The following is a 22,500-nucleotide window of genomic DNA, read 5'->3' as shown; positions in this document are numbered from 1 at the left end:
AGACTTTTGGTGGAGTCTATCGGGTTTTCCATGTATACCATGTCATCTGCAAAAAATGAAAGCTTAACTTCATCTTTGCCAATTATGATGCCTTTGATTTCCTTTTGTTGTCTGATTGCTGATGCGAGAACTTCCAACACTATGTTAAACAACAGCGGTGAGAGTGGACATCCCTGTCGTGTTCCTGATCTCAGGGAAAAAGCTCTCAGTTTTTCCCCATTGAGGATGATATTAGCTGTGGGCTTTTCACAAATGGCTTTTATGATGTTTATGTATGTTCCTTCTATCCCGACTTTCTCGAGCATTTTTATTAAGAAAGAATGCTGAATTTTGTCAAATGCTTTTACTGCATTGATTGACAGGATCATATGGTTCTTATCTTTTCTTTTATTAATGTGATGTATCACATTGATTTGCAAATGTTGAACCAGCCCTGCATCCCAGGAATGAATCCCACTTGATCATGGTGAATAATTCTTTTTATATGCTGTTGAATTCGATTTGCTAGTATCTTATTGAGAATTTTTGCATCCATATTCATCAGGGATATTGGCCTGTAGTTCTCTTTTTTACTGGGTCTCTGTCTGGTTTAGGAATCTGGTTAGTAATGCTGGCTTCATAGAATGAATCTAGAAGTTATCCTTCCCTTTCTATTTTTTGGAATAGCTTGAGAAGGATAGGTATTATCTCTGTTTTAAATGTCTGGTAGAATTCCCCTGGGAAGCCATCTGGTCCTGGACTCTTATTTGTTGGGAGATTTTTGATAACTGATTCAATTTCTTCGCTGGTTATGGGTCTGTTCAAGATTTCTATTTCTTCCTGTTTGAGTTTTGGAAGTGTGTGGGTGTTTAGGAATTTGTCCATTTCTTCCAGGTTGTCCAGTTTGATGGCATGTAATTTTTCATAGTATTCCCTGATAATTGTTTGTATCTCTGAGGGACTGGTTGTAATAATTCCATTTTAATTCATGATTTTATCTGTTTGGATCATCTCCCTTTTCTTTTTGAGAAGCCTGGCTAGAGGTTTATCAATTTTGTTTATTTTTTCAAAAAACCAACTCTTGGTTTCATTGATCTGCTCTACAGTTTTTTAGATTCTATATTGTTTACTTCTGCTCTGATCTTTATTATTTCTCTTCTTCTGCTGGGTTTGGGATGTCTTTGCTGTTCTGCTTCTATTTCCTTTAGGTGTGCTGTTAGATTTTGTATTTGGGATTTTTCTTGTTTCTTGAGATAGGCCTGGATTGCAATGTATTTTCCTCTCAGGACTGCCTTCGCTGCATCCCAAAGTGTTTGGATTGTTGTATTTTCATTTTTGTTTGTTTCCATATATTTTTTAATTTCTTCTCTAATTGCCTGGTTGACCCATTCATTCTTTAGTAGGGTGTTCTTTAACCTTCATGCTTTTGGAGGTTTTCCAGACTTTTTCTTGTGGTTGATTTCAAGCTTCATCGCATTGTGGTCTGAAAGTATGCATGGTATGATCTCAATTCTTGTATACTTATGAAGGGCTGTTTTTGTGACCCAGTATGTGATCTATCTTGGAGAAGGTTCCATGTGCACTCAAGAAGAAAGTGTATTCTGTTGCTTTGGCAAATGGATAAAGAAATTGTGGTTTATATACACAATGGAATACTACGTGGCAATGAGAAAGAATGAAATATGGCCTTTTGTAGCAACATGGATGGAAATGGAGAGTGTTATGCTAAGTGAAATAAGTCATACAGAGAAGGACAGATTCCATATGTTTTCACTCCTATGTGGATCCCGAGAAACTTAAGAGAAGACCATGGGGGAGGGGAAGGAAAAAAAAATGGTTAGAGAGGGAGGGAACCAAAACATAAGAGACTCCTAAAAACTGAGAACAAAACTGAGGGTTTATGGGAGGTGGGAAGGAGGGATGGGTGGGTGATGGGTATTGAGGAGGGCACCTCTTGGGATGAGCACTGGGTGTTGTATGGAAACCAATTCGACAATAAATTCCATTAAAAAAAAAAAAGACAAAGACCTTCTGATTTGAAAAAATAAAAAATAAAAAAATAAAATGAACTGCAATACATAATATGCACATCAAATGAAGATATCTGAATTCAAACCTAGCTAAACTAGTTTCCTCTCTCCTGTGTTCCCAGGGTATGATAATAATCCTAAACATCCTGCAGTTACTTGTTTGTAGATAGAGGCATACATAGTGATATACTTTCACCTTTGAACATTTAGCTTTCACTCTACCTCTATTACAAGGTAGAGATATGAATAGCCTCAGAAAAATATGGTGGTATTTCAGAGTATTAAAAGCCAAACGTGAACATATTCCATTTATTACTTAGAGACTTAGGGGTGAAAGATTTTTATAATAAAACAAGATAAAATTTAATCTTAGAGTGGGATGTATTATTCCCTCTATGTATATATTATTTTTCTCTGGCACCTTCATTGTTTTTCCTTTATGTTGCATTTTAGTAGTATGATGTGGTTAAGAGATTTTTATATCAATCTTGTTTAAGGTTCAATAAGCTTCTTAGATACTGTTTTTTTTTTTTTTTTAATCAAATTTGGGAAATTTTCAGCCATTATTTCTTCAGTTATCTTTTTTCTCCCATTCTCTGTCCCTCCACTCCTTCTGGAATTTCAATTACATGTATTTCAGACTGTCTGAAACTGACCCACAGAACATTTAAGTTCTGTTCATTTTTTTTAAAGTTTATTTATTTTGAGAGAGAGAACGTGCACGTGCGCTAGTGAGTGTGTGCAGGGGTGGGGCAGAGAAAAAGGGAGAGAAAGAGAGAATCCCAAGAGAATCCTGAGCTGAGAGAGCAAAGCCCTATGTGGGGCTCAAAACTCACAAACCACACTGTGAGATCATGACCTCAGCCGAAATCAAGAGCAGGACACTTAACCAACTGAGCCACCCAGGCACTCCTACAGTCTCTGTTCACTTTTATTTCTTCTCCAGATTAGATCTTTTTTTTAAATCTTTAAGTTGATTAACTCTGCGGACTTCAATCTTCTATTAGGGTCATTCAATCAATTTTTCATTTGAGTTATACTTTCAATACTGGAATTTCCACTTGGTTCTTTTTTGTAATTTTTATTTTCTCTGTGGTATTCTCCATCTTTTCATTTATTATGATTTTATTTTCCTTTAAACCCTTAAATATGTTTATAAACATTTAAAATCTTCTGTTCAACATCTGGATTACCTCTGGTTCAGTGTGCATTGATTGCTTTTCCCCTTGACTCACATCTTCCTAATTTGCTGACATATCTAGTAAGTTTTATAGTATAATGGAAACTTTAAGTGATATGTTGTAGAGATTCTGGATTATGCCGTACTACTTTGGAAAGTATTGATTTTTATTAAATGAGCAATAAACTTTGCTCTAAACCAAAATTCTAAACTTTTCTCCTTTGGAGTATAGACAGCATGTAAAAAAAATCTATGTATGCAGTTCTTTCAATTTTTAACTGCTACTTTTTCCTAGGTTCCTTAAAGTTTACTCAATGCATACATAGTTCACTGGTCAGATTAGGATCTGAATAGAGTTTATGCATGTATTTTGGCATTGAGTTGCCCTCTTACCAGGATGTCTTCCTTATATGTGGGCAGGCAACTAGTAAGTTAGTTTCTTCATATAAAATTTAGCAAAATTTACTTGTAATTGAGTTGTATTATCTATAGATTCGCTAATGGAAAAATCAAATATAAAGCTGCTATTAAATATTAAACTTTCTTCCTCTACCTATAAAACTAGAAAGATTATGGATTAAAATATAGGTGGAAGGTGACATTATAGTAAAAATACCATGTTCAAAAAACTGAATGCCTCCATAACAATGATCACAGGGCCTAAAATATCAAGTAGTTTTAAAAGTCTTCAAAAGACAATGATTTAAAAGAGGAGGTTTTTACCAACCAAATTTAAGTTGGTATAATTAAATTTGAGCATTTCCTTTTGTCCCTTTAAGAGTCGCAAGCCTCAGTCATACTGACATATATATCCTTAAAAAAACATACATATATACATGGACTTAAATGTTGTGGGATGGGTTTTGTTTTGTTCGACTCATATCTCTACTAGGGTTGGAAACCGTTAAAATGAAAACCAAAGTGCTGAATCAAAGTCCCGGAGGCTTATGATGTTTCAATGCTTCAAAAAGGAAAAGTATATAGCTTGTATATTTTGAGTGCTCAGTGAAAATGTTACTGAACTCTAACTACAGGTTTAATTTGAAGATATATTAGGGACATACATTTAGGAGCTATAGAAACTGCTTTTCCTAGAGAAAGGGAGAAAATGGTTGGTTGGTATGAGGTAAAGTTTATCTTCCTTTAACAGCGGGTCCCCTTGAAAAGCTAAAAACTTCTCCAAGGGAAGAGACAGGAAGAGGATGCAGACTAGTTCCTTCTGATATGCTATGAAGTTGCAAAGTTTACTAAGCAGTGTGTACATAGTAGCAAAATCTCAGAAGGAACCACTTTGACATGGGGAAATGTTTCTGAAATATTCTGCCATCAGTGCATTTGTTTATTCCTTGGAGTTTCCTTTCCAAAAATATAAATAAAAACTATTGCTGACAGATTTCTTGCCTCTTTACTCATGCAATACAGCACTGTTTTGCAGTCTTTTTTTTTTTTTTTTTCCATTATTGTCCCCCTATGGAGCTTTTTGTAGATAATTTTTTACCCTTATCACTGCTCTCTCATGAAACTTTTATATTACAGATATAATGTATATCTGTTAATTGTACAGTGACACTTTGGAGGGCCACAAGCCATTATAATCAAGATTTTTTTTTACTCTCCCAAGAAATAATTTTTCCCCTGTGAGAATAATATTGTTCCATTAAAAAATAGAGTACACTAAGAAAATCAGGTGATTTCCAATCATAAACTCAAGAGCAAAAGGGGAGGCAATTCACAAAAGGGAATATAAAATTCATTATCTCTGAAAGGTGAAGTAGAATATTATAGACTTCTTATGGTGATTTGTAGACATAAGAAACTTCATGTGGAGGATAGTATTAAGAGAGGAAAAATCATTTATATGCTTGGTTTAAATTAACATTTAAAAATAATTGAGTAAATGCAACTAATTGTACAGGCCAAAAAATTCAAACCATTATTAATAAGGAAAGTTTTCAGTAAAATTCTTATCATAGTAATAAACTTGAATAAAATTGAAGCCAGCTCTCATTCTTTTTCAACCCTACATCACTGGAGAAAATATAATGGCTAGTTTTTAAAAGAAAATGTAAAGAATAAAGTATAAAAGTATGAAAGGAATTCAAAGTCCTTATAATTGAATTCATTACCTGGTACTGATATTTATCTTTTTAAAAAATGTATGTTTCTTAACAGCCATTTTACAAAGATAGCTTAAAGGAGTAAAAAACTTTTCAAATTAAAATTGAAAATAGATAAATGAAAGCCTTAAAACTATAGTCTAAAACACAAAACAGATTTCCTAGATGGAACAATTAAAGATAAAATTCTTTACCTTATAGAAAAAAGAAAATTTAGATGTAAAAATACTCATATTTGAAAAGATCTCGAAGAGGTATTTACACACCCATGTCCACTGTAGCATGAATCACAATAGCCAGGAGGTAAAACAACCTAAATGTCCATCACCAAATGAATAAAAAAATGTATGTATAGTATGTACATACGATAGAATATTATTTAGCCTTTAAAAAAAGGAGACCCTGTTACATGTTACAACTCTGATGAACTTCAAGGGCATTGTAAGTAAAATATCCATTCACAAAGAGACAAATACTGCATGATTCCACCTATAAGAGGTATTTAAAGTAGTCAAACTTATAGAAACAGAAAGTAGAATATGGCTAGCAGAGGAGAAAAATTGAGAGGGAAATGGACAGCTGTTTAATGGGTGTAAGTTTCAGTTTTGTAAGATGAACAAGTTCTAGATATCTGTTGCTCAACACTGTGCCTACAGTTAATGGTTAAGATGGCAAATTTGTGTTCTGTGTTTTTTATCACAATTTTAAAAATTCTGATAGTTAAACCAATAACAGGTAGAAGTCACATTTAGAATGTACCTCTTCTAGTTGTTTAGTATATATTCAGATATACAAGTAAAGCTAGAGCAAACAAACTCTAAACAAATCTGGACAGATAAAATATACTTGAATGTATAAAATAACGATAATTGTCCAACTATATCATCATTCTAAATTCAACTATATATGAATAACATGCGGTATACACTTATAGGTCTATAATCCTTATTAAAAAAACTCCTAGGTTATTGTGTTTTAGAATGCAGAATTCTTCAGATTTTAAAAAAATGATACAGCACATATAATGATTATAATAGAACTCCCATAGCAGGGTCTAAGGCAGCATCCTGTCATCAAGTACTTGGCTATTTCTGAAGCAAAAAGTATGAACAGTCATATTAGGTAGGATAATTAAAGACTATAAATAGCCTCATGTCAGTTCAGGTCAGGTTAGGTTTTGTGGCCAGGAGCTTTTAGACCTTAGGATTCCAGATAAATGAATACTGTAGATCTTTTATTCCATTTCAAGAATCTCAACATTTTTACATTGGTAAATATTAATTCTTTATTCCTTGTAATTTTACTAACTGCCAGTGTAATTCCAAGTAGACAAATAAAAACATAGCTAATTCAAAGTCACCACATACCAGCATAAAACATATCCATAGTTAGAATCTATTAGCTTAAAAATCAAAGGTTCCATACAAATTTTGACTTTATCCTAAACTTTTTGTCTTTTGAGTATAGTTGACATCCTATCCTAAACACTTTAAAATCTATTTTGTGTATTAGTTTTTAATCTCTATCTGCACTGCCCAAGTGGCAGCCATTGGCCAATTATCGCTTTTAAACTTTCGACTATGTCTATCTAGTCCCAAGTTGAGATGGACTGTGACTGCAAAATCTCATGGATCATTTTTATACTGAGTACATGTTTAAACAATACTCTTTTGGATACACTGGATTAAATAAAATATATTATTAAAATTCATACACCTCTTTTTAATAGGGAATTTAAAATTATATATGTGGCTGGCATTACATGTCTAGTGGAGAGTGTTGCTCTAATACCATGTTAGTCATAATGGCTGAAACTAATTATAATTAAAACATTACTTCCTCTAGGATACCTCTCTGGTGGGGGGGGTGGATATGAACCCAATGTCGGGTTGCTCCTTATGCTTCTATCATAGTACTGTTTCATTATATTTTAGTTGTTTGTCATTATTCCACCAAGTTCAAAGTTCCTTGAGGAAAGAGACCGGGCTTTTTTTTTTAAATCTCTGCATACACATGTTATAGCACAGGCATAGAACAAATATTCAGTAAATGTTAAAAATGAATCAGAATGTCCCAATGAAATACTATTAAGTTGATGTGAAAAGTCACACACAATTCTGAGTCTATAAGTGACTGGAGCAATAAGCAATCATATATTATATTGTCAGCCTTTCAAAAAAATCAAATGAAATAGTATTAAAGTTTTAAAGTTTCAATTTGTCATGGAAAATATAAAAATCTATGTTCTCTCACCTGAAGTCAAATTTCTAGCTGTACTTTGTGACTTCTGCATTTCAGTAGATTTAAAATTGAGATCATCCTGCATCATCTTCAGCTCTTGATTGGTGATAGAGGATATCTGTTTCATACGATTTATATTCTGTATTTGTAGAGAAATAAAAATAGAAAAACTACAGTGATTTAACTCTTCAAGAAAACTCTTGGAAAACACTGCTAAGGGACTAGATGTTGTGAATTGAAATACATCATTCATTATATATGCTTCATGTATGTTTATAAGAGTATAGTGAGATTCAAAGTCAGGTTTTCTCAATATGGAGAGACTAAAGCAAATGTAAAAGAAGTAATTCTGAATTTTATTTCACTGTAGAAGAAATTCAACTACACTATTATAAGGACTATTTGGGGGTCTTACGACACTTAGAATATTTAAAAGAAACTGTGCATTTTTCCTTCTATGCTAGCACTCATTAGTAGCTGCTCAAAAAACTTTTTTTTTTTTTTTGAATAAATGAAGATACTCCTTGGTATCATATACTCTTAAAGAGTATTACAAGAAAAGAATACCTTCTATTTATAGTACAAATTACAATGTAAAAATATATCAACATTTTCCATTATAACATGTAGATTTTGAAGTTATCTGTGCAAGCATTCCTTCTCTAAGTTTAAACACATCAACAATGGAAGAAAATCATTAATAATTACTCTGAATTAGTCCCTCACTTACTGCTAAACACTGACATCATACATGTTACCCTTTCCCCCTACTGTCCTTAGCTGAATTTTGCTAGAAATACACAAATTAAAGGAATAAAATAATAATCAAGGGAATTTAAAGGAAACAGATTAAATGAGCAGATGCCATTGTGAACCACTGCGTTTTCTGAACTGTATTTGGAAAGGTAATCACAGTAAAAATAATGAGAGCACTAAGACAGGCACATGGTACTTACTCTACTAGAGTGCTCCAAAAGTGTAACAATGTTGGCTTCTATCTGTGCCTTCCGTTCAAGTTCCTGATTCTTAGTTTCCTCAAAAGTCTCAATAAAAGCTACAGATTCAAAATTACAATGAGAAGTTACTGTTAATATAGTTAATACTATATAAACTCTGATTTGTAGGTCTTAACAGTACTTTTTAGAAATTCAAAGCAAATTTCATTTTTTTTGTTTGTTTCTACGATTTATTTATAATTTTTTTAACTTTTTAATTTTATTTAAATCCAAGCTAGTTAACATGGAGTGCAGTAATGATTTCAGGACTAGAATTTAGTGATTCATATGACTTACATATAACAGCCAGTGTGCCTTCCAGCCAGTGCCCTCCTTAATGCCCATCACCCATTTAGCCCATCCCCCACCCCAAACCCCTCTAGCAACCCCCAGTCTGTTCTCTGTATTTTCAAGTCTCTTATGGTTTGCCTCCCTCTCTTTTTATCTTGTTTTTTTCTTCCCTTCCCCTATGTCACAGTCAATTTTAAGGCACGGTTTCATCTTTTATTAACTCAAGGGTAATTAAATTATTGAATAAGAACATTTCTACATATTTTCACAATTAAAAAAAAGTTTTTTGAATGTTTATTTTTGAGACAGAGAAAGAAACAGAGTGTGAGCAAGGGAGGGCAAAGAGGGAGAGAGGGAGACACAGAATCCAAAGTAGTTTCCAGGCTCTGAGCTGTCAGCACAGAGCCTGACTCAGGGCCTGAACCCACAAATCATGAGATCATGATCTGAGCCAATGTCAGACACTTAACCAACTGAGCCACCCAGGCACCCCTACTTATTTTCAAACTTTTAAAGCTTAACTGTTGCGATCTTAACACAAGTAAACTAAAAGTTACTCAGAAATAATAGTTGATATAAAGAAGAACAGAAAAAAATCTGTTCTTACATAGGATCTCCTTGATCTATAATTATTAATATTTACAATTAGTCACTAATTTCAATACTGAGAGTAGTTACTAATAAATATTTTATCTGAAAGTATTTTACTTATAATGTTGCATTAATCTCAACTAAATAAATTTAATAATTTATTCACATTATAAATAGTTTCTAAGAAATCCTCCTTCTCTTGTCTTATAGAATGAGTACATAATTTACTTTTTTATATTCTTAAAATTTTTTTTTTAATCTTTATTTATTTTTTGAGAGAGAGAGAGAGAGAGAAAGAGAGAGCAAGCCAGCAGGACAGGAACAGAGAGGGAGGGAGACACAGAATCCAAAGCAGGCTCCAGGCTCCGAGCTGTCAACACAGAGCCTGATGAGGGGCTTGAACACACAAACCGTGAGTTCATGACCTGAGCCAAAGTCGGAAGCTTAACCGACAGAACCAGCCAGGGGCCCCTACTCTTTTTTATATTCTTAAAAATGTATTCTATGGCTTTCCCCAAAATAAAAACTTACAGTAAGCTAAAAACAACTTTACTGTTATTATGAAACAATGAATTAATTTTGAGATAATTTTTGGTACTTGCTGAGATTTTAAAGAAATCTTGGGATATTGTTAAATCAGAATTAGCAATTACTACTTTATGGCATGCTTCGATGAGGCTAACAATTGACATCAGACCTATAAAACTTCAGATTCTAGTAAAATGATTATTAAAAAAGGAAACCAATAATAAATATTAGTTTTGAAAAATTTCTGAATGTACAACACAATTTTAAGTGAAGATCTACTTACAAAGTTAAGATTTTTAAAAAGTAAATTAGAAGTTGCAACAGAAGGCTACCAAAACTACCATCAGTGACAGAATCAAGTAGCAAAATCTGAGGTAAGGGCTGATATATAATGAGAGAAGTATTATAAAGAGTTAAAAAAAAAGGGTGAAAGACACTAAAGATGAATGCAGTGAAGCATGTAAAAGAGAACATTCAACATTCAATCAATAAGTGGTCTCTATACAATTAATGTAAACGCTAGTTTTAGAATCTATCCCTAACCTAAAAATACTCATACACACAAATATACAAAACCTTTCTAAATTCTCTACCCATCCCTAAGCTCTGCTTGACATTTATTAATTCCTCAAGGCAAATGCTTTGAATGTCCACACTCCTGGATTTATTATTAGCTACTGTATCTTCCCAAAACGAGATCTCTGATTTGGTATAAATGAACAGATACCTGAGAATATTTTCATATCAATAAGACGACCACTTACTGTCCATATTTTCCTCTCGTTTTTTTAGTTCCTTGTACTTCTGATTCATTTCACCTATAAGAGACACAAAATATAACATCAATTTCACAAACTCCAGATGGTGTTCTAAATATAAAATATCTCTTAGGTTCTCTATATACCAATGGTCACTTTTCAGTGACCATTAGTTACTGAAAATTCATTATTTTCAATTCAGTGACATTCTTTTATATTAACATAGAATCTTTTTCAATACCTATATACTTATGTTTGACTATTTGGAAAAAACAATCTCCTGACTGGAAAGGACTTAAAAGCTTTCCAATGGTTCTCTATTTCAGTCCCAACTTGGAGCTATTCAACCTGCACATGAACACCACTGGTGATGGGAATCATAAGTTCCCACAGAAGTTCATTCCATCTTTGAATAACTCACAACAGGAAGCAAAAACAGCAAAGTCAGCTCCCTCACAGAATTTAAAATCTAAAGATTGAACATGTAATTAGAATGGACTAAGTGCTACCTCATGAAAAAGGACGCTATAAGAGCACAGAATATGGACAACTTACCTAGTTAAGGAATTCACAGAAATTTTCTCTAAAGAAGTAATATTTAAAAGCTGCATTATATAAAGAATAAATGAATAGGAGTCACCTGGTTGAAACAGAGAAGGGGTTCAAAGTCAAAGCAATGCAAATACAGAAACTTCAAAGTGAACAAGGAAGTGACAGAGCGGTATGGCAGAGGCAGAAAATGTGAAGTGAAAAAGTGGCACAAAGAGAAGGCAAAGTGATGAGAGATCTTAAAAGACACATATAAAGAAGTTTGGACTTTCACCTAAGGACAATGGCAAAATTACTAAAGAATTTTAAGCAGGGGAATCAAATGATCAATTTGCATTTTTTTTTTTTTTTTAATAAGAAGACGGATTGGAGCACAGTCTTCTTTTTTTTTTTTTTTTTTTTAATTTTATTTTTGGGACAGAGAGAGACAGAGCATGAACGGGGGAGGGGCAGAGAGAGAGGGAGACACAGAATCGGAAGCAGGCTCCAGGCTCCGAGCCATCAGCCCAGAGCCTGACGCGGGGCTCGAACTCACGGACCGCGAGATCGTGACCTGGCTGAAGTCGGACGCTTAACCGACTGCGCCACCCAGGCGCCCCTCAATTTGCATTTTTGAAAAATATCTCTGGTTGAGTGAATAAAAGGGAAATAAATTTTGGAGACAATATGACCAGTTTAGGAGGTTGTCACAGTAATCCAGGTAAAAGATGAAGGTTCCCTGGAGTAGGGCAGTAGCAGTTAGGATGGAAAGCAGATTTTTGTTGCAGACATTTAAGAGCCAGAGTGAATTGATTTTGTAGGACTCCCAGGTTTCTGGCCTGGGCAACTGAGGACATGGTCATATTATTAACTGAAAAGAGAAGCAAGTTTAGGAAGAAATTGCTTACAGCAGGTCTGGATATGTTGCATTTAATATATGTGAAAGACATGTTAAAAGGGCAAAAATCTAAGACCCCAATAAATGGATGAAATTGGACACTTTAGCTGCATAAAGGGACTGTTATAGAGGTGGATCATGATTATTTTATGACAACAGGATTTTCAGCGTAACAAAAAATGAGTTTTAGAAGCACATTGCTATTTCCCTGGACTAGTGAGACAGTTGCAGCCCTGTGTTCTCAGAGTCCCAGGTAGAGAAAGCATAAGTTTGTGCTTGCATCAATCTGCAATTTCTTCATCTGAGTCAGTCAATTTTTAGCATTTTGGAAAAACCAAGAAACATTATTAAGATGATATCTAGCAAAGATGGTGAGAATCATAGACCAGAGATTCCTAAGGAAGTTCCTGATAAGGAGCTGGTGGCTAGAAGAACTTTAAGAAGAGTTCAAAGAAAATGGGAGCCAAAGGTTATAGTGCATAGGTTAAAACCCAACGGTCAGCCTGTGTTCTATTTAAACTCCTATGCAGCTTTTTCAAATACTGGCTAGAGTAAAGTTAGGGAAAAGAGAAGACAGTTGGGGTAGAACCTCAAATTACATGGAGGCATGGCCTTCTACTTATATATATATATTTGCTTGGGTGGGAAGTGAGTTACAAGAAGGTGATGGAACAGAAACCTGGGTCAGCAGTTTTATTGTTTTCTGGTCTAAATATTTTCGCCAAACTCATTGAGGAGAGCCCTGATACAGAGAAAATCTTGTCAAGGCCCCCAAAACAGTATTGACAATAAAAAGCTAAAAGTGAACTCCACTCCTTAAGAAGAGTAAATACCCTGTGGTCCTTAATTTCCAGCCAATGAACACCGAGAACCAATGGGAAACGTTGGGTTCATTCAGACTAAGGCTTTGGATGCATTAACTTTACTGAACAGCTATCTGAGTTCATATGATCACCAATGGTCTCAAAGCATATTGATGCATGATAGGTTATTAAGGGGAAGGGGAGAGATAATTTGTTATTAATAACAAACTTTGCATACGATGTTTTAAAATTAGTCTTAAAATAAATATCACCATTCACTCACCTTATGGCAATAGTTTTTTGAGTTGGGAACAAAGAATTAGAGATGGAATACCCTCCACAGGAGGATTATATGCATGGAAATGTTACGTAACATGTGAAGTAGCAGAAAAGGTAGTTTCTGCTGAACCTGCCATAGCCCAGATTTCTAAGAAAGTCCTGATTAAGAAGTTGCGCCAGAGATTGGCCAGGCATTAAAGAATTAGGAGGAAGGCTTGCATCCTATGCTTTACAAAAATGTAACTACCATCGTATCTTTCTTCTTACTTAAAAGAATCTCCTATACATGCTGTTCCTAGTTCCTCATATTGCTATCAGACCTCAAGACATGTAATAAGACTTCTCCTTCTACCATTCTAATGAAACTTCTCTCCATAAGGTTATATGATTCTTTAGTTATCGAATCCAAGGGGGCAGTTTCCAGTTCTTATATTACACTGTAATATTTGACACTATTGATACTTTCTTCCTTCTTTCAATTTTTTCCCCCTTATTTGTTACTGTTAGGGTGGGAACTTCTGATTTCTCTCACTCTCAGATCATTCTTTCTGCATTCTCTTCATGGCTTTCGCTTTCTTATTTAAATTCTGGTTTCTGCCTTTAGTTGACTTCTAATGCTACATTACATCCAAGAAAATTGTACTCATTTTTGTGGTTTAAAAACTCCCAAATTTGACCTTTTCCCTAATTTTCAGATTGTTTTATCCAACTGCTTACTAGATATATTCATGTGGGTACTTTCAAGACAGCCTAATAGTTTATTAATAATTAAATTCATCAGTCTTCCCTCTCAGAGTCTGCACCGCTCTGTATTCCCTATTATGTTTGGAAGTCCTTCGCCACACACTTATCATCCAAGTCAGAAACCTGGGAGAGTATTTCCTCCTTCTCTTTTCAAATCCTTGTTCTTAACTGTCATCAGATTGAGCTAGAAGACATATCTGGTCAATGTCTCCAACTATACAGCTGGCCAGCTGGATTAGAAAGGACAGAGCTCCCATATAGTTTAGCAGATTACCAAGCTTTGTAAAACCTTCTCCCTTATCATTGTTGTTAGGAATAAAAGAGGTTGGGGCACTAGTAAACGCCTCTATTTTGTGATTTCTCAGTTGGAGGATTCATATCTGAGCTGTCCATGATAGGCAATGTACAGATGTGGGCAGTCCTGAGGTAGGGTAAAATACAGGAGTTATTACCAAATGTACCCTTAGTTGTACTATTAAAGGAGAGTTCAAGATCATAGATACGGGAAGCTAATCAGTATATTACCTGGAGGTGCCAAAGCAGGCAAGCAGAAGGACCTTAAGTAGTAAGATTAAAGAGACCAAAGGAGTAGGAAAACAGCACGCTGATAAGGGTTATTTTAGGGTTATCCTCAAATTCTGAATATATGATGTAATTATAGTTCTACATAATTTACTTTACTTCAAATTTACTGAATGCCTGCTATGTGCTAGATACTGTAGCACGTGCTACAAATCAAAATGAACAAGATAGTTACAACTCTATCATAGAAAGGATTACAATCTACATTAGGTGTACATGTAGAACCAAAAGCTACAATGGAACCTAAGTGTTCTAACTGAGGTATATATGAAGTCCTGTGGTAAGTAGATAGGTGAAAGAGTTCAGGAAGTATCCTATCAGCAAGGCACTCTAACAGGTAGAAATTATGGAGATGAAGAAGACCTTTACATTCAAAACATTTATACTCCACCAATGCAAGTACCCCAAAATTATAAACTATTAATTCAGGCCTTTTTCCCCCTCACTTGGAGGAAAAAATAAATGGGTATAGACTATTACAAAAGACTTGGTATACTGTAGAAAGGACATATTGTCTTTTGATGGTGTCTGCTATAGAAAGCTAGTGGAGTAAGAGAGATACGCTCTTCTTGCACTACCAAGGGGCTGAGTAACCACCACAATTGCCTTTGTCCTCACTATCCGTTCATCTGACTCTATTACTTCTCTGCCATCAAATGTTCTCTGGACTCTAGGCTTACAGAGTCATCTTGATTTTTATTCTCCAAGAAGTAGCTCTGCCCCTAAAGAAGGTCTGAGTACCATTTCCCCTCCATTTTCTCTCTTGACAAATATACAACAAGGCATACGCTAATGATTCTTCTGGCCTAAAGTTCCCCAAATTGGCAGGCCTACTGATTTTGGAGGGGAAAGAGCAAACAAACAAATAAACAAACAAAAAAACTAACCAAGCAAAACAACAACAAAATTAACAAATAAAATTAGAGAAGTGGGCCGTGAATAAACCCCAAAGGACTTTTACATATCCAAATTCTTTCCTTTCTAGCATTTGGGGTCCTTCTGAGGCTAGCTAAGTCTCCCCAGGACCTTTGAGTAGTCAATACCTTTGAATTTTCCTTCTGTGGCATGGTTTTAGTCTCTACCATTCTGTTCATTCTACTCTTAGTGAGTTCCAGTTCTTTTTTTGCCCCTTTTAAAGTATAATGCCAAGAAAGATAGGATTCGAAGCAGACTATTACTTCCCATACCCTATATATCCACCTTTTTGTTAATGCAACCTAGGATTTCAGCTGTTTGGGAGGCTACAGCACATTAATTCATACTAAACTACTGTCTAAATCTTTGCTAACATTTTCACCTATTTTAGTAAGCCAGGACAGTTTCTCTTCCCCTTTCCTACTTAAATTTTAACTAGTTTGGGGTTCCTGTTAAATTCCATCTTTTTATATTCAGTCTCTCTTTCCCACTTACTTTTCACCTATCATCGTAGCAGTAAGTAATAAACTAGCATATGAAATACTACCAAACTAGTACGTGAAGATGAGTCCATATAAGTTTAATGTTTTAAACTAACTTCTGGCTTCAGGCTTCATCCAACTTATCAGCCATACATTCTCTGCAAAATGTTTTAAATTTTTGCAGGCAAGTTTTCTTACAGCTATGCAGTAAATAATTCTATTTTTACACACTGGAGGCACTTTAAAAATATATAATAAAAATTCTCTAAATATGTAAAAGTTGAATTATTATAAAAAGCCTCACCATATAAATAAGAGAAAAAGGACTGTAAAGACATGTGTTTTAACAGAGTAATATCAATAAAACTGGATGGTATAATGAGTAGTCCTTAGAATGTACTAAACACAAGTTCTTAATTATTTCCTCAAGAAGTGGTTATAAAACTTTAGCATGTATCAGAATCATCAGGAGGGTTTGCTGAAACACAAATTCCCTATTCCCAGTGTTTCACATTCAGTAGGTCTGAGGTGAAGCCAAAGAATTTTTATTTCTGACAAGTTTCAGATAGTACTCAAGTACCTGATCTGGAAATGATACCATCTTCTAATGAAAAATACAAAATGTAGCTTACCCAATCTCCAAATTGAAAAATAAGCAATGATTCATTCTTCTTCATTGAATGTATATTGAATCTCTACAGAACAGCAATGCATAAATGCCATTTGGCATCTCAGATACCAGAGGATAAACCACTTTGAAACTGAATCAGTTATTTTAAACATCCTAGGGAAAATACTTTCCTCAAAATATGTTTTGGGAAAATCTTCAGGAAAGTTACTCAAGTTTCAGTTTATAAATTAATAGCATTAATAATAACAGCCAGTAACTAACATTATGTGCACTTTTATAACTGTATGCTATTTTGAGTCAGTTACTTACACACACACACACACACACACACACCCATTCATTTAATATGCACAGTGACTCTAAGTAGTAAGGAGGTACTGTTATCATCTCCATTTTAAAAATGAAGAAACTACTAGATCAATTAATTATTCATTAATTTTTTAAAAAAGAGGGTACTAAGGTATAGAAAGGTCAGATAGTATGTCCAAGATCATCCAGTCAAACGGCACAGCTCAGATTTGAATACAGGCATTTTGGTTGCAGAACCTATGCTCTTAAATAGAACTATCCTGTCTTTATAAATTCTATATTATCTAACATAAGTAAAGAATAAAAGCTTCCAAACTAGGCCATGGCACCCTGCGTATGAAAAAGTATCCTATGCTTCAAAGAAGCATATAAATTATAGAGTAAATCACAATGAGTTTATTTAGAGTTTAGGACAGTAATCCAATGATTCTACAGCACTTTATGTATACTTCTATCGTGATACATATTTATTATATTGCAGCTGTTCAATATTTAGATGTCTATGATATGCTGTATCAATAATCACATATTTAGTTTTACAATCTAATCCATCTTTGGAAAGGTACTGAACTCTAAAAATGAGGAAATAATTTGTAATGAGTAATAATGCCCAAGAATCCTTCTTGCAGAGATATGTGACTGTACTTTTTTTTATGTGACTGTACTTTTTCAACAGTATTTGTCAAGCCTAGTCTGTGTAAGTAGACATCCAGAAAATTAGCCCCACCTTGTGGATCACAGTAGTCCTACAAATTCAGGCCTTTAAGAACAGTGAACCATCAAAGTGTATATTCTCTTGACTGACAAAAAATAAGAAATTTATAAATAACACTGGTGAGGAAGCACTTTCACATACTGCTGTTGGCTGTATAAAACAGCACAATCTTTTCAGGAAGAAATAAACAAAAATAATAGAAATTGTAAAAGTAACATTCTATTTATAATGTCACTTCTAGAAATTTATCATATGGAAATACGCAAGCTAATGAACATGTATATAACAAGGTTATTTACTGCAGCATTGTTCTTGCTGGTGAAAAATTAGAAATCATCTAAATGTCAATGTGGATCCAGTGAATACTTTAACCATAGTAACAAAGAGGATGATAGCAGGTAACAATTGTTGAGAGTAATAAATATGTGCCAGGTACCATTCTTGGTCTGGCTTTAAAACTCTGACATTGTGGGGAGCCTGGGTGGCTCCGTCGGTTAAGTGGCCAACTTCTGCTCAGGTCATGATCTCATGGTTCGTGAGTTGGAGCCCCGCGTCGGGCTCTGTGCTGACAGCTCAGAGCCTGGAGCCTATTTCGGATTCTGTGTCTCCCTCTCTCTGACCCTCCCCTGTTCATGCTCTGTCTCTCCCTGTCTCAAAAACAAATAAAAAAACGTTAAAAAAAATTTAAGAAAAAAAAAAAAAACTCTCACATTGACCACTATACTATACTTCTTAGATAGAAGTAGATATCCTCAAATGGAAGAAGGTATATTATATATAGTTAAATGAAAGACTCAACCTCAGAGAACCTGTATTACTCCATCTTAAAATACATACGCTTATATATGTACAGAAAAAGTCTAAAAGGCTATAGACACCAAACTGTAAATAATGATCACCTCTGAAGACTGGGATGACTCTAAGGAGAAAGGAGATGATTTTTTACTTGATACACTTTTATACTGCTTGAATTTTTCACCTTAAGTATATATCAGACTTTTATAAAAAAATAAAGCACACAATTTTAAAAAATGAATTAACTAGAGTCTTTAAAATGACTTTAGGGGTGCCTGGGTGGCTCAGTTGGTTAAGCAAGGCCGACTTCAGCTCAGGTTATGATCTTGTGGTCCGTGAGTTGTGGTCCGTGAGTTTGAACCCTGCGTCGGGCTCTGTGCTGACAGCTCAGAGCCTGGAGCCTGCTTTGGATTCTGTCTCCCTCTCTCTACTCCTCTCCTGTTTATGCTCTATCTTTCTCTGTCTCTCAAAGATAAATAAATGTTAAAAAAAATAAAAAATAAAATAAAATAAAGTAACTTTAAAGAAAATTTTTTTGAAAATTAGGAAGGGATAACCTCCTATAATTGCAGTTAATGAAAGCATGAGAATGGTCATTTGAGGCAACACACACACACACACACACACACCCCCCGTAAAATGAAGTACATTCAGGTGATTAAAACTCTAGAAAATTCTGAGTAAGCCATGTTTATAACTGGTAATTTCTTGATAAAGATGGCAGGTTGAATAGGCACAGTAACTCTAATCCTCTCCCAAACTCAACAAAAACTACAGAAAAAAAATTTTAAATTTTTTTTTTTTTTCAACATTTTTTATTTATTTTTGGGACAGAGAGAGACAGAGCATGAACGGGGGAGGGGCAGAGAGAGAGGGAGACACAGAATCGGAAACAGGCTCCAGGCTCCGAGCCATCAGCCCAGAGCCTGACGCGGGGCTCGAACTCACGGACCGCGAGATCGTGACCTGGCTGAAGTCGGACGCTTAACCGACTGCGCCACCCAGGCGCCCCCAGAAAAAAAATTTTAAAGGTAAAACTCCCAGCAATGAGATTTTTAGTGGAGCCTTTGTCTAATTATGGAATCAGGGTAATGCTGGCCTCATAGAATGAATCTGGAAATTTCCCTTTCATTTCTAATTTTTGGAATAGTTTGAGAACAGGTGTTAAGTTTTCTTTAAATGTTTGGTAGACTTGCTCTGGTAAGCCATCTGGCCCTGGACTTTTGTTTTTTGGGAGGCTTTTGATTATTGATTCAATTATTTTGCTGGTTACTAGTCTATTTAAGTTTTGGTAGTTTATACGTGTCTAGGAATTTATCCACTTCTTCCAAATTGTCCAATTTGTTGGCATATAATTTTTCATAATATTCTCTTATAATTGTTTGAATTTCTTTGGTGTTGGTTGTTATTTCTCCTCATTTATGATGTTACTTATTTGGGTCCTGTCTCTTTTCTTTTTGGTAAGTCTAGCGAGGGGTTTATCAATTTTATGAATTTTTTCAAAGAACTAGCTCCTGGTTTCATTGATCTGTTCTACTGATTTTTTTGGTTTCTATATCATTTATTTCTGCTCTAATCTTTATTACTTCCCTTCTTCTGCTGGCTTAAGGCAGAAACAATACTTTAAAAAGCACAATTAACCAAATATTTAACGGCTGGCATTTAGCTGAGAAAGGAGAAATCCATACGGGTTCTGCCTTTTCTGAAAAGTAGCATGGCATCTGCCAATCATGCTCTGTTTGAATAATGATGTAGTTTGGGGGAGCCTGGATGGCTCAGTCAGTTAAGCGTCCGACTTTGGCTCAGGTCATGATCTCGTGGTTTGTGAGTTTGGGACCCACGTTGGGCTCTGTGCTGACAGCTCAGAGCTGAAGCCTGCTTTAGAATCTGTGTCTCCCTCTCTCTCCGCCCCTCCCATGCTCATGCTCTGTCTCTCTCTATCAATAATAAATAAATGTTTAAAAAAAAACTGTAAAAAAAAATGTAGTTTGTACCCAAATTCTGACCATGTTAGCAACTTTCAATAGAACTATTTCTCATTGCTTCTAGTTAGTATAAATAATAAATAGTTCCTTACAGTACAGTATATATATTTTAGTATATGTGCTGCCGAAGCGAGCACATACAGTATATATATTTTAATCTAAATATTTTTAGAACCTATGTAACAAAATTACCTGCTCCATCAATAAGGTAAAACCACTGTATGGGTGAGGTCTAATAAATATTTAACATGATAAAACTCAATCCCTCAGAAGTTTAAAAAGAGTAATGATATCTTACTATATTGAAATTTTCTTTATGAGATTTATTTTTTTTTAAATCACTTACAAAGATGAAGTAAAGATGTGAGAGCAAAGAAGCCTTTCTAGAAGTGGTCAAAAGTCCAGGGGCACCTGGGTGGCTCAGTCAGTTAAGCATCCAACTTTGGCTCAGGTCATGATCTCACGGTTTATAAATTCGAGCCCTGCATTGGGCTCTGCATTGGGCTCTGTGCTGACAGCTCAGAGCCTGGAGCCTGCTTCAGATTCTGTGTCTCCCCATTTCTCTGCTCCTCCCATGCTCATGCTCTGTCTCTCAATAATAAATAAACGTTAAAAAAAAAAAAAAAAAAGAATTGGTCAAAAGTCCAAGTGTACTATGAGGATAACTCAGAATCTGAATAATGAAGGTTTTCATAGGATAGTCAAATAACTGTTAATTTATTTTACTAAGTTAACTTTGAAACATAACTACTCAAAGTAACTTTTGACAAGGTATAACTATAAGGACTTGTCAAAATAAATAAATATAATGCACTTATGGAAGATACTGGATTACAGGGCCACTGTTAATACCGAGCAGAGAACACAACTACACCTAACACAGTATCCAAGGATGCCTGTGAATTTAAAATGAATTATGCAAAACTGAAAGGATGAAGCAACTACTAACACAGTGAGATATATATTATTAACATTATTTATGGTTTATATGCTCTTTTAACCAGAACCACTACAAGGCAAAATGGTGGCCTTAGTTGGATTATACAAAGGCACCCTAAGGTAGCAACTGTGAAATTAGTAAAATGGCCAGAGAAACAAAGCCTGGGGCAGGAAAAAGCATGAATTGGAAAGCCAAAATAACTTGATTATCCTCTACACCTTAAGAAGTGGATTATCTACAGTCTTCAGTCAAGGGACTGTGAGAATACAGATATAGGTAAGAACCCATCACTTTACTGGTAATAAATAATGAATCCAAGGTAGGAATCTTCCAGAAAGTAATAAAACCTTTGCTAATCAATCAAACTGTCTCTGGAAAAGAGTGCATATGTACATCCTAAGAACTAGAGGGCCCAAAGTGACAGAGCTCAATTTTCACCTTTAGTTCATTCTCAAATCTTTCCCTGCTAAAATACATCACTGTTTCATTCATTCCACAAACATTTATTGTCTATTTTCCCAGACACCATGTTGATGAAAGAGGTTACCAGAGTGAATAAGACACAGTCTGCATCCTTTGAGGATGTACAGCCTAAAGGAAAAGACAAACATCCAAGGACATAGTGGTAATATAGTATGGTCAATACAGTGATATATTTATGCACAGTATGCTCTGATACAGGGGTGTGTGTGTGTCTTAGTCCAGCCCTGATATAGGTCAGGGAGGGAGGTTAGGGTTATTATGCTAGATGAAAGGATACCTGAGGTAGATTTTAAAGATGAGAAGTTAGTAAGTAAATAACAGGGAAAAGAACATTCAAGACAAGGGAATAAATAGTAGGAGCAAAGGACTGAGTCTGATTTATGGTAAAGGGGGTGAGGTGCAGGGTACTGTAAGGAGATTATTATTAGAATGTAAGGACATAAATGATGAGGAGGAGAGGAGACTGACAACAAACAAATCAGATTGCAGAGGGACTATAATGCCATGCAAAGATTCTTAAACTTTTTCTCCCATAGGTCATGGGGAACCACTGTTAAGCAGGAGAATGACAGAGAATCAATTTTACTTCAGGTCACTTTAGCAACATTGTGGTAGATCAACCAAGAAAGAGCAAGACTGGAGATGGGGCAACCAGTTAGAAGGCTACTGCAAAAGGTCAGACGAGAAATAATGAAGTCCTG

General features: G+C 35.0%; 1 protein-coding gene across 3 annotated transcripts in view; it reads right to left on the bottom strand.

Annotated features, from left to right (window-relative positions):
* Positions 1-22,500, bottom strand: part of IFT74 (intraflagellar transport 74) — an 89,027-nt gene that overhangs the window by 12,173 nt on the left and 54,354 nt on the right. For all 3 annotated transcript variants that reach the window (XM_049623280.1, XM_049623414.1, XM_049623352.1), the window contains exons 14-16: positions 10,717-10,770; positions 8,504-8,601; positions 7,560-7,686 (exon numbers count right to left, since the gene is read on the bottom strand). In XM_049623280.1, coding sequence (XP_049479237.1) covers positions 7,560-7,686; positions 8,504-8,601; positions 10,717-10,770 — 279 coding nt within the window. The remainder of the gene's footprint in view (positions 1-7,559; positions 7,687-8,503; positions 8,602-10,716; positions 10,771-22,500) is intronic.

Source organism: Panthera uncia, chromosome D4, assembly GCF_023721935.1.
Source record: "Panthera uncia isolate 11264 chromosome D4, Puncia_PCG_1.0, whole genome shotgun sequence".
NCBI classification, from domain to species: domain Eukaryota; kingdom Metazoa; phylum Chordata; class Mammalia; order Carnivora; family Felidae; genus Panthera; species Panthera uncia.
The sequence above is the reverse complement of the archived record's forward strand: the minus strand, read 5'-3'. Positions and strand labels throughout refer to the sequence as shown.